This window comes from Schistocerca cancellata, chromosome 5 (assembly GCF_023864275.1).
Source record: "Schistocerca cancellata isolate TAMUIC-IGC-003103 chromosome 5, iqSchCanc2.1, whole genome shotgun sequence".
Taxonomy (NCBI): domain Eukaryota; kingdom Metazoa; phylum Arthropoda; class Insecta; order Orthoptera; family Acrididae; genus Schistocerca; species Schistocerca cancellata.
In genome coordinates, this window is record NC_064630.1 from 51352909 (window position 1) to 51365974 (window position 13066).

General features: G+C 43.5%; 1 protein-coding gene across 1 annotated transcript in view; it reads right to left on the reverse strand.

The window, feature by feature from the left end:
• Positions 1-1203: 1203 nt before the first annotated feature.
• The window catches only part of LOC126188237 (alpha-tocopherol transfer protein-like), a 174858-nt gene continuing 162995 nt past the window's right edge, over positions 1204-13066 (reverse strand). The window contains exon 7 of the mRNA XM_049929795.1: positions 1204-1895. Within this exon, the coding sequence (XP_049785752.1) occupies positions 1744-1895 (152 nt within the window). The 3' untranslated portion in view covers positions 1204-1743. The remainder of the gene's footprint in view (positions 1896-13066) is intronic.

The window sequence follows — 13066 nt, forward strand, 5'->3', positions numbered from 1 at the left end:
GCTATTGAGCTATCGGAAACGCAGGATACTTTCCACAAGGAAAGGATAATTTTGTTTTGAAATTGCAGATAGTGGTACATGAGTATGTTGGTTTTACTGTGTCATTATTAGAATAAAAATGGTTTATTTTTATGCATATTCAACCACTTACCACGGACTTGAGGCCATGTATGTCTCGTAAACAACAAGCACAGCTCTTCACTGTGGGAAATGCAGCGTGAGGGTCGAAAAACTGATTGTTGAAGATTATTACGTAATTTGTTTCTTAAAAAAAGTTTCACAACTTCTCATGGGTGTTGTGTCATCCATGTGAATCTATATTTTGTACATGAAGTATAACATTTCCACGCCTTAAGTAATCAAAGAGAATTTATTGTAAACATAGACATTGTAATGGGTTCATTATGTAAGAGGTTTACTGTTCACTACCCTACTGGAGAAAATGTAATTTCGATGTATCGCTCACGCGCTGCCTTCGATATAAAACATCTCTGCTCCAACAGAATCGAAGGTCAGAGCAGTTTCGGCAGCAGCAATAATCGCTCGCTCCTACAGAGCAGTCGCTATAGTTCGTTGTTATGGAACAGTCGCAATAGCCCGCTGTTAACGGAGAAGTCGTAGTAGTTCACTGTTAGTGTACAGCTGATAGCCACGTAAGGGCAACAGCAGTCGCCGCTGGTGCAGCGCAGTTCTTTGCCATGTAGTGTAAGGTAAACTTCATTATTCCTCATCGCCAGGCGCGTACTTAAATTTGTTGTCTGAGATGTTAATATGAATTTGTTTCAATCTTTTTGTGATTTGTCAGCACTAATTAAGTCAGACTTGTAATGTTCAATTTTTTTACGTAATCGTTTGTAGAAATGTTTTCAATAATAAGGTTTTTCAGGACATAATTTTTACCAGTCATTTACTTGAATTTCAATATTTTACAAATTTTCCCAGATCATAGTCATGTGTCGTATGTATAATAATCAGAGGACCAGCTATGCAGCTGTGTCAACAAGCAAAGTCAGTTTTTTTTTCTAATAATGCAAATCTCAGAGCTATGTTGTTCAGTAGTAGTAGATAGGCCAGCATTGCACTTAGCTGTGCCATTTAGGAGCAGATATATAGATAGCGTTATCCGGCGACATCAATATGAGGTAAGAATTTTTCAGTTTATTCAGGTTCATTTGACAGGGCTATGACGTAGCACTGCGTACGTCCAAAGTTTATCATTTTAATTCTCAGTCAGTTTTGTATAGGAAATTTTTACATACGTGAAGGTTACAACATAGCTAACAATTTTCATGGTTCACTGTATCGCTTACTAATGCACTCATCTCCTGGAACACACACTGCAAATTGAGCCGTTAAAGATACCACACTAGCAATACATCTCACGAAAGACATTTAACTCAGAACTGTCAGAAATGTCTGCATTATATCGCTCCAACATCAAACTAGTTAACAATCATGCCCACAAATTCTAGTGTCTTGTTATCTGAGATCTGAAGCACATAGCATACGGTCTATCGAGCTAACAGCTTGTGTCATGAACGGCAAGCAACGTAACATCTTTCAAGCGTTTTGTGCTTGGTTCCTGCCGCGCTCTTTATGACAAGGCAGAAGAATCAGTGTCACACTGCTATGCATAAAAACACTGCTTCTAAACGACCGTGTCGCTACTGCTATTACACTGCAGTAGAACACGGCCAGTACTGCTGAGGGACGGGTTTCCGTCTCTTCCGCAGCCACAACCAGTCAGTCGACGCTGAGCTTCTTGAACGAACCTTCCATGCCGAACATGTCGTTCACAATTGCCGTGCCGGGAGGCCTCTTGCTCTCGTCCGATACGTATCTGTCCTGCTCAAGCAGCCAATCTCTGTACGGGTACATGATGGCGTAAGACGCGTCTGTAACAAAACAGAGAGAAACAGTTTAATACCTACGTTCAACTGTGACAGCAAAAAACAGACAAAATTAAAAACATTTAACAACACGAGGTGACTGTGTAACGGAACAACTACATCTAAACGCATTAAACAATAAATTTTTCGAAACTGTTTTCCATTCCTGTCGATCGAGTAATCTGCAAACGATTTGTGTATGTTTGAAATGGAGACATCTTTGTGATTTATAAAATGACCTCCTTTTATATCAAGGATAAAAGGGTGTAACAGTTACACTCCTGGAAATGGAAAAAAGAACACATTGACACCGGTGTGTCAGACCCACCATACTTGCTCCGGACACTGCGAGAGGGCTGTACAAGCAATGATCACACGCACGGCACAGCGGACACATCAGGAACCGCGGTGTTGGCCGTCGAATGGCGCTAGCTGCGCAGCATTTGTGCACCGCCGCCGTCAGTGTCAGCCAGTTTGCCGTGGCATACGGAGCTCCATCGCAGTCTTTAACACTGGTAGCATGCCGCGACAGCGTGGACGTGAACCGTATGTGCAGCTGACGGACTTTGAGCGAGGGCGTATAGTGGGCATGCGGGAGGCCGGGTGGACGTACCGCCGAATTGCTCAACACGTGGGGCGTGAGGTCTCCACAGTACATCGATGTTGTCGCCAGTGGTCGGCGGAAGGTGCACGTGCCCGTCGACCTGGGACCGGACCGCAGCGACGCACGGATGCACGCCAAGACCGTAGGATCCTACGCAGTGCCGTAGGGGACCGCACCGCCACTTCCCAGCAAATTAGGGACACTGTTGCTCCTGGGGTATCGGCGAGGACCATTCGCAACCGTCTCCATGAAGCTGGGCTACGGTCCCGCACACCGTTAGGCCGTCTTCCGCTCACGCCCCAACATCGTGCAGCCCGCCTCCAGTGGTGTCGCGACAGGCGTGAATGGAGGGACGAATGGAGACGCGTCGTCTTCAGCGATGAGAGTCGCTTCTGCCTCGGTGCCAATGATGGTCGTATGCGTGTTTGGCGCCGTGCAGGTGAGCGCCGCAATCAAGACTGCATACGACCGAGGCACACAGGGCCAACACCCGGCATCATGGTGTGGGGAGCGATCTCCTACACTGGCCGTACACCACTGGTGATCGTCGAGGGGACACTGAATAGTGCACGGTACATCCAAACCGTCATCGAACCCATCGTTCTACCATTCCTAGACCGGCAAGGGAACTTGCTGTTCCAACAGGACAATGCACGTCCGCATGTATCCCGTGCCACCCAACGTGCTCTAGAAGGTGTAAGTCAACTACCCTGGCCAGCAAGATCTCCGGATCTGTCCCCCATTGAGCATGTTTGGGACTGGATGAAGCGTCGTCTCACGCGGTCTGCACGTCCAGCACAAACGCTGGTCCAACTGAGGCGCCAGGTGGAAATAGCATGGCAAGCCGTTCCACAGGACTACATCCAGCATCTCTACGATCGTCTCCATGGGAGAATAGCAGCCTGCATTGCTGCGAAAGGTGGATATACTCTGTACTAGTGCCGACATTGTGCATGCTCTGTTGCCTGTGTCTATGTGCCTGTGGTTCTGTCAGTGTGATCATGTGATGTATCTGCCCCCAGGAATGTGTCAATAAAGTTTCCCCTTCCTGGGACAATGAATTCACGGTGTTCTTATTTCAATTTCCAGGAGTGTATTTCCTTAACTGTAAATGACTGCACTCCTTGAAGGGTTCAAATGATGATTTGATTAGACGTAAAAACATTGCCGCGAAAATCAGTCTAATTGGACCCCTGACATGCCGCGCTCGGTGTTGACGTGTGCAACAGTAGAAAAAAGGCACAACGTAGCGCGTGTCTGAAATATACTGATGCTTTGTCAACGGCCGCAGGCGTCAAATTATAATTGTGCTACACAGTGGATCGAAACATTTACAAAGCGGTGTAGCATTTAGTTGCGTGGTATTATATTGTCTCAGAAATCGTCAAGAAGCAGATGCAAGAATTTTCGGACTTAACGACGCTGTAAACTTTCGTGAGTCATGGCTGTCGCTGGAACTATGTGTCTGGAAAGCGTCACGTTGGTCGGCGTTTAATAATGTATCGGGGACGTGAACAAGCTGAGCGAGATCATTGTCCACCGCAATGTCAACGACGCAAACACGAAAATTTGTTTACTAGTTGTAAAAGCTGTGATACGTAGCAGTCATTTTAGTGGAAGTGTGGATTCGTACGTGTAAATAACTTGCATATTACCATATTACAATTCACTCGTAACAGTGACTTGAATTTGTTTTCACACACCGGACAATGCTCTGTCCTCACTTCTGGGTCATTAATTTCAAATAGTAACTTACGTTATAATTACGATCTTAAGAATCGTATTTACATTTTCAGAAGCCTGAGTATTTCAAAGTACGTAGTTGATTACATATCAGTTCATTTAAACTTGTTAAAAAGGTAATACATATACATTAGTCGCATTTTTCAAGGTTCCATACCTTAGTCGGTAAAAAGCGAACCCTTATAAGGTCCCTTTCCGTCTTCCATCTGTCTGTCCCACTGATAAGATTGCTTTTCCTCAGCAACAGGTAGAAATATCAAGTAGAAATTTATGTCACAGACTTAGGTCTACAGTCTCTTGGTAGCGTAAAAAGACTGAAGCTTAAAAGTCAGTGCAGTCAAAAGATACGAACATTTGTGTTATATATTTTGATACTCGCAAATTCTTTCATGAAGACCTACAGCGAACTTCCCATTGATCTAGAGCCATGGACGTTTGTAAGAAACAAGGTTCTACATTACAACTAGAGGAGAACAATCTGAAAAATGTTAATTCGTAATTATATCAGACGAAAAGAAATTTTTTCATTTGTTATTTACTGCTCTCTGTCCATCCGTTTGTTAAGATTCCTTTCTCCCATGAACTGATAGGCGTACCAAGTTGCAATTTATGTCACCTACTAAAATGTAAGGATGTAGAGGCTTATCTCATTAGGGGTGAGATAGATACTGCCTACAGGAAAATGAAAGAGACCTTTGGAGAAAAAAGAACCACTTGCATGAATATCAAGAGCTCAGATGGAAACCCAGTTCTAAGCAAAGAAGGGAAAGCAGAAAGGCGGAAGGAGTGTATAGAGAGTCTATACAAGGGCGATGTACTTGAGGACAATATTATGGAAATGAAAGAGGATGTAGATGAAGATAAAATGGGAGATATGATACTGCGTGAAGAGTTTGACAGAGCCCCAGGACTAGACAACACTCCATTAGAATTACTGACAGCCTTGGGAGAGCCACTCCTGACAAAACTGTACCATCTGGTGAGCAAGATGTATGAGACAGGCGAAATACCCTCAGACTTCAAGAAGAATATAATAATTCCAATCCCAAAGAAAGCAGGTGTTGACAGATATGAAAATTACCGAACTATCAGTTTAATAAGCCACGGCTGCAAACTACTAACGCGAATTCTTTACAGACGAATGGAAAAACTGGTAGAAGCCGACCTCGGGGAAGATCAGTTTGGATTCCGTAGAAATATTGGAACACGTGAGGCAATACTGACCCTACGACTTATCTTAGAAAACAGATTAAGGAAAGGCAAACCTACGTTTCTAGCATTTGTAGACTTAGAGAAAGCTTTTGATAATGTTGACTGGAATACTCTCTTTCAGATTCTGAAGGTGGCAGGGGTAAAATACAGGGAGCGAAAGGCTATTTACAATTTGTTCAGAAACCAGATGACAGTTATAAGAGTCGAGGGACATGAAAGGGGAGCAGTGGTTGGGAAGGAGACAGGGTTGTAGCCTATCCTCGATGTTATTCAATCTGTATATTGAGCAAGCAATAAAGGAAACAAAAGAAAAATTTGAAGTAGGTATTAAAATCCATGGAGAAGAAATAAAAACTTAGAGGTTCGCTGATGACATTGTAATTCTGTCAGAGACAGCAAAGGACTTGGAAGAGCAGTTGAACAGAATGGGCAGTGTCTTGAAAAGAAAATATATAATGGAATGTAGTCGAATTAAGTCGGGTGATGCTGAAGGAATTAGATTAGGAAATGAGACACTTAAAGTAGTAAATGAGTATAGCTATCTGGGAAGCAAAATAACTGATGATGGTCAAAGTAGAGAGGATATAAAATGTAGACTGGCATGGCAAGGAAAGCGTTTCTGAAGAAGAGGAATTTGTTAGCAAAGAGTATAGATTTAAGTGTCAGGAAGTCGTTTCTGAGCCGTGTGTACTACCATCTTTTCACGGCTGGTTTCCTGAGCGTGGTGTGAAGCCAATATGTTTGGGAATCGACAGTGTTTGGGCGCGATCGGGCTCTAGCAACTCGTTGCTGTTTTTCATTGCTTCGCTTCTATTTCGTTTTTCCGCGGTTGTTCAGGTTGGTCTTTTATGGAGCTCTTTCGTTTGAACTCCCGCCCGTAGTGTACCCACTATCGATTGCGAGTTCTGTCTCTGGTGTACTTAGAAACCGTAGGCTGGTAACACGACCGACTCACGTGTTTACTGCAGCAGACTCTTTGGCCTGTACTATTTATAGGCGAGCGCGGTCACGCTGGAGGAGGTTGTCGCGCAGTGGCCTTCGTGTCTGCTCTGGTGACGTCGACCTCCTGGCTTCCGCTTACGGGTGTTGTTGTCGAACCCACACTTCTACACGTGGAGGAACGTCGACCTGGTTGGGCCCCTCTGTCCGCTCTTCACTGGTTGTCCACGGGAGGCGGATGGCAGTCTAATCATCGCCTGCATCGACGAAGGCAAACAACTTCCTGGCTCTCTATCCTACCCTTAAACGGTCTCAACGTATCCTCCAAACCCACCTTAACCAGTTCACCACTTGGTGTAACCAGTGGTTCCTCCGTCTCAACCCCTCCAAAACCCAGGCAATCATCATAGGCCGCACCACTCGCTCCTTTCGCCTCCATGATTTCTACCTCACCCTTTACGGTCGTCCTATCCAGCTCACCCCCACCCTGAAATACCTAGGCCTCACCCTCGACCGACACCTCACCTGGACCCCTCATCTCCAGACCATCCAGCAGAAAGCCCATTCCTGCCTCCGCCTTCTGAAACTCATGTCTGGCCAGACATGGGGATTGCATCCTTCTACCATCCTCCACACCTACAAATCCCTCATCCATCCTATGCTCTGTTATGCCATCATTGCCTGGATCTCCACCCCCACCCGCTTTTACAAGGCCCTCCAAATCCTAGAACGCCATGCACTCCGCCTTGCCTTCCGTATCCGCCTTCCTTCCCCCACACGGCTCCTCTATGAATTGATCCCCTTCCCCACCTCCTCCTGTTCCTCCAACATCTCCACATCCTTTACATTGTCCGCAGGCTTGATCCCCCCCACCCTCTGGTTTCCTCCTTCCTCTCCACCCCACGCCCGTTGCCGCGCCTCTATCGCTGTATCCCTCCCTCTCTCCACCTCCACACCCTCCATCTCCTTCATCAGGGCAATTTCCAACGCCTCCCCCTCCAGGATGACGAACTTCGCCGTGACATCTACCCTTCCTTTCAACGATAACCTGGCCTTGTTCCCCCCCCCCTCCCCAGGGCTCCCTTTTTTCCTCTTCCCTCCTTCTCCCAGAGCGGATTTTCCTCCTTCTCCCCCCCCCTCCCCCTGAGACCCTGCACCCCATACTTGCCTCTTTCCTTCCCACGTCCCTCCCTACCTGGCCCTCTTCAGCGCGCCCCCTGCTCATCTCCCCCATCTCTTCCCTTCCCTCCCTTCTTCCAGTTTCCCTCATCTCCTTGCACCTGGCAGACCCTCTGTCTTGATCATCCTCAGTGTGCCACGTCAGTGATGTGTTTAGTGCTGTTTCTCCTGTGCGTCAAGAGGTGTGATTTTAATTGTGTACTGCCTTGAGGTTCGCCATCAGTGTTCGTTATGTGCTACGCCATCCGTCGATACCTTTCATGCTCCAGTCATACTGTGCCTTGTGTTCTTTTAATTGTCGCAGTGTGTGGCTTTTTGTGTGTGCTACTTTTAAACTGTTTTAACAGTTTTTTATCTCCATTTTACGGTCACCCCGTTTTTTGTCTATTGCCTTCCATGATGATCCCCCCTTTTTATATCTATGTTCACCATATTCTCTCCTTGGTTCTTTTTAAATGTCTTCTATTGTTTGTTCTATGTCTTTCGGCTGAAGAGCAGCGCATATGCTGCTGCCAGCCCACCCCGATGGGGAATTGAAATACAATAAAGAAAAAAAAAAACGAAGGCAAACAAACAGTAACCATCGTGGGGCGGTGGAGCCGCCTTTCGGCGAGGGTTTGAGTCCGGGAGCAGTTCGGCTGGGTCGGTGTCTGCCGGGACGGCTCAGAATTTTGCACAGCAGTCCCGGACAAACGACGAAGTGCGCCGAGGGAAAGGAGAAAAGAAGTTAAGTGTGAATGTTTCAAGTTGATGTCCTTTGGGATTGAGTTCATCCAGTCGTCTTTCCCGCCTTGTGGCCACCGCTGTGGCAATCCTCTGTTCTGTTCACTGATGCAATTCTGACAGTGCAGATTCCTCCACGCATCGTTGCTAACCGGTGTAGTGGTGTATTTTGATAGTTATTTGTGTACGTTTGCACTTCTGTGTTCTGGTAGTTCATCCTCCCGCCCTGTGGTTGCAGAATTTCGGGTGTGGAGCTAGTTCCTTGTCTCCCGAGATCTAGTGTTGTATTATTAAGGTTAATTCTAGTTCAGTCTAGTGTTCTGTTAATCCCTGGGTATATGTGCCCGCCGTACTGTTTGCGCTGTATTTATTCTAAGTGAGTTGCACTGACAGTAGTTGGGGGTTCGAGTCCCGTCACGGAGCTGATAAGGAGTCACATTGGTTTCGGCTTGTCAGTTGGAGGGTGTTGCCGTAGAGGTTTGTTATCATTGGGATGTTAGCGTTGTCTAGCGCTACCGGGACCTAAAGAAGAACATTGTATTGATTAGGGAATGTTGTTACACGTTCTTGTTTTCATTTCGATTCCTGTATTTGAGAAGGCAACCGCATGAAGTAAGATCTGTTCTGAAGCTATGCTGGATGTTGCGCTCTTGGTATTTTTGGTTTTGTTTTGATCCCGACTATTTGGGTGTCAGGAATATGAAACTGTGTTGTTAATGTTTGGCTTGAACAGCGGATACGCGGTTAGTTTAGTAAGTGTGTAGTGGCATGGCGTCCTCGTGAAAGCGTGCCTGCTAGATTGCGATTACGTCTCCTCAAAGTGTAATTTCCACCTTATTAAAAACCCCTTGTTAATAGGGAGGAAGGAAAAAAAACTTTATAAATACCTTCTATTTGCATTAACTATCTCACCTGTCGCTTAAGTAAATATCTGCTCAGTGGTTAAGCTAATGGGAACACCTATCCTAAAAGCAACTAGCGCACTTCTGTTATGGTGGCCCTCGTGCCTATTTGGTCCGAAAGATTGTATAAACAGGCTTACATGCTCCATATCGAACTTCTGATGGATTTTTTTGAGTGATTGTGGATTATTAAAATTGATTATAGTGCAAACGTTTGTATTTTACCAACCGTGCTTATAAGTTATTAATGTGATTGGCTGGAATGTAATACGAAAGTTTTAGGACCATAGGTTGCCCAGGTAGAAATTTTGAAGCCATGCTGTGTTGTGAATTCATGTATTTGTTTTATATTGCAATGAGAATTTAAAAGTGGTAAACCCACGCTTTGTGATTAATAATTAAAGATTTAAGAGTGCGTTCACTTAGCCCTTACTTATGTGTTGTGTTATTATTTTTAAAAATTATAATAGGCGTTTTAGTTTCTTAAATTAAAGCCTTTCCAATTCGAAAGTGGTGGCCCTCCCATTTTGGTTAATTGTAAGCATCGAAGCAGGATTTACGTAGTTGGTGTTATGTATTGTATGTTATGAATAAATTATTTATGCGTTAAATCACGTCTGGTATGTCAATTCCTTGGCCCCGTCCACACCTTGGTCGTAGTCTTTTAATATTGAATGATCAGACCACTGTTCCAGTTTCTGAAAGTATTTGTGTGGAGTGTAGCCATGTATGGAAGTGAAACATGGACGATAAATGGTTTAGACAAGAGAATATAAGCCGTGGAAATGTGGTGCTACAGAAGAATGCTGAAGATTAGATGGGCAGATCACATAACTAATGAAGGAGGTATTGAATAGAATTGGGGAGAAGAGGAGTTTGTGGCACAACTTGACTAGAAGAAGGGATCGGTTGGTAGGACATGTTCTGAGGCATCAAGGGATCACCAATTTAGTATTGGAGGGCAGCGTGGAGGGTAAAAATAGTAGCAGACCAAGAGACGAATACACTAAGCAGAGTCAGAAGCATGTAGGTTGCGGTAGGTACTGGGAGTTGAAGAAGCTCGCACTGGATAGAGTTGCATGGAGAGCTGCATCAAACCAGTCGCAAGACTGAAGACCACAACAACAACAGTACATCCTAATCTATTGTAGATAGAATCAATATTCAACAACTAAAATCTATGGTCAATTGGTGATGCAAGACAGTTAAGCTTCTAGGTCAGTCAAAAGATACGACCATTTATGTCACATATTTTGACACTCGCAAATGCACTCATAAAATCTCACTGGGTACTTCCCGTTGATCTAGACTCTTAATATTTGGCAATAACCAAGCTTTCACTATACAGCTAAAGAAAAACATTCTGAAGCTGTTGATTTGTAACTGTCACACGTAAAAATTATTTCTTTTCGCATTTGTTATCCGACTTCAGAACTTAAAACGATATCGAAAGTATCTTAATTTCTGGAACCGATATACTAGCTGTATTAATGTCGAAAACAGGCAAAAATCGGCGAGGATGTCGATTCCCGTGATGGATGAACTGCCTGTACACATAAGTCGGTTTGTACGTAACACTGACAGTGTGAAACCTACTCACACCTGGTCAATTTCGTTTCAATTTGCTAAATAAATTTTGCTCAAAGAAAGTTAACAAGTGCAGTAATAATTTTCGATAATTGCTTACGTAAACGTTTTAACGATGGTTACCTAAAGGTGGCATTAGAAACAACATTGCTTGCCTCCATCTTGAATTTTTGAGTAAAAATCAGATTAAGACAATTGATTATTAATTCACCGTAAATTTCAGAATTTATAAAATCAATTAGTTACTTCAAAGCTTGGCGATCGTAAGAACCTAGTAGTAATATTTATTTTAAAGGAGTCTAATAAGGTGAGTCACATACATCTCTATCCCTTTGCCTGCAAAGAGAAGTGGTTGCACTGTCGGGTATAATCGCGATCTCGAACATCAAAGGTAGGCAGTGTTAAGTTTCAGGCAGTGCTTTCGCAGGAGAGGGGGAAATAAACGATCAAGCCCCTGTAGCCAACAGTTGCTTTGGTATGAGTATTCGACCGCCCTTACTGTCTAAGAACATATCAGAAAGAGCACACACGGTTAAAAAGATAAAAATGATAATAATATAGTTATTTTCCGACGTAATAGCCTTGTAAAAGCTCCATTGAGTGACAGGATAAAGCTTTTGTTTGCTAAAAACCTTCGAGAATGAGACAACAACCTGTTTCACAGTCTAGGTCGAACGCCACAGGCTCACAAACGGCAGATGTAGCCTTCGATTTCATGCGTAGCGGCCGTTGACGTGGATCAGGACTTTCGGAACTCAGTATAAACGTTTTGACCGCACTTGGCATATTCAAACGATTTTAATAAATGAAACAAACAATAATAAGACTAGTTGGTCCCAAAGTGTCAGTCTTGTAATAACTGGCGCATAAGAAACTATATGCGACTGTACGAAATTTGTCGCCAAAAGTACCAACTGTACTTACGTAAAATCGTGAGGGTTTATTCACAACTGGCTGACAGAAATTACCGTCATTTATATAACACTACCTTCATCCACTGGTAGAAACTTTCCTAGTAGGCTGCTAATGCAATTCACAACAAATTGAATTTAGCTTTATAAAAGACATGTTTCGCCTTTCTCTAGAAGCCTGACTACTAGTGCTGATCATTTTCCTTCTCTTAATCCAATTTCTGACAGCGTCTACTCTAATTACTACATACGAATGAGCTTCCGTAGTAGACCACGTTAGGTAAGACAATATGCCATAGCATCGATACACACATTCAGAGATTAATACAATTAAGTGTGCAGATGCATTAACTATAGTATAGGACAAACAAGGTAAACGCTTTGTCATTAGATTTAAAAGCACGTTAACAACAATGCCTGCTGTAAATCTTCAACTGTTAATCATCTTCAGACGACCAAAAACGAGTTGAATAACATCGGGAACTCCTTAGAAACTCTTCATACAAATGGGGAAGAAAGACAGCTTAGTTATTTAGAAGAGATCGAAATTTATAATGCATTTAGAGACCATCCAGAATATACCTTGAATGAACAGACTAACTAAAAACTAGGATATTATCATACTGTCTGTGGAAAATCATATAACATGGCGTATTTAGATACAACCGGAATTTGTACACTGTTGCTGTTGGCCATTGTCCTAGGCCATGCTACACTTGTTCCTAATTTGCACCACTTTTATCCTTTCTAGGTAGGTTCACAACAGTACGTCACTTCCTTGATATCACACAAACGTACGGCTGTATGCCCTTGCTTCATACCTGTTGACCTTTTAATTTACATCCAAGAATCTTGACCCTATTACATTCGTATTCGAAAGGTTCTTTTAATCATTAGTAGCAAAGTCACTTATTAACATATATCGTGTACGTGTACTAAAGTACGTATATTACGTATATTTATTTGAATTGGAAAACAGGCACACATTGTGTGTGTGTGTGTGTGTGTGTGTGTGTGTGTGTGTGTGTGTGTATGTGTATGATTTAATTATGGTGACTTCGAATTTCCGTTTATATTTAGGACCCTGTCCTAGATACACGTGTGTTTTAAAGGCTTTTTTTCTTGTGACTAATCAAGTAACATCAGTTTTACCACATGACGTTTCAGTTACGATTAGTTGTACGTACTACCCTGAACTGCTTTTCGCATGATATGTGTGCAGCCCATATAACGTAGCTGTCTTGAGGGTTCTCTACTCTTTGCAGTACAGTCGTTCCACTATACAAAATGCACACCACAACAGATCACTAGAGAACACTCTTCTTTAAGGTAATCAGGCCAGATTTAAATCATCACCATAAAATTAAAAATACGAGG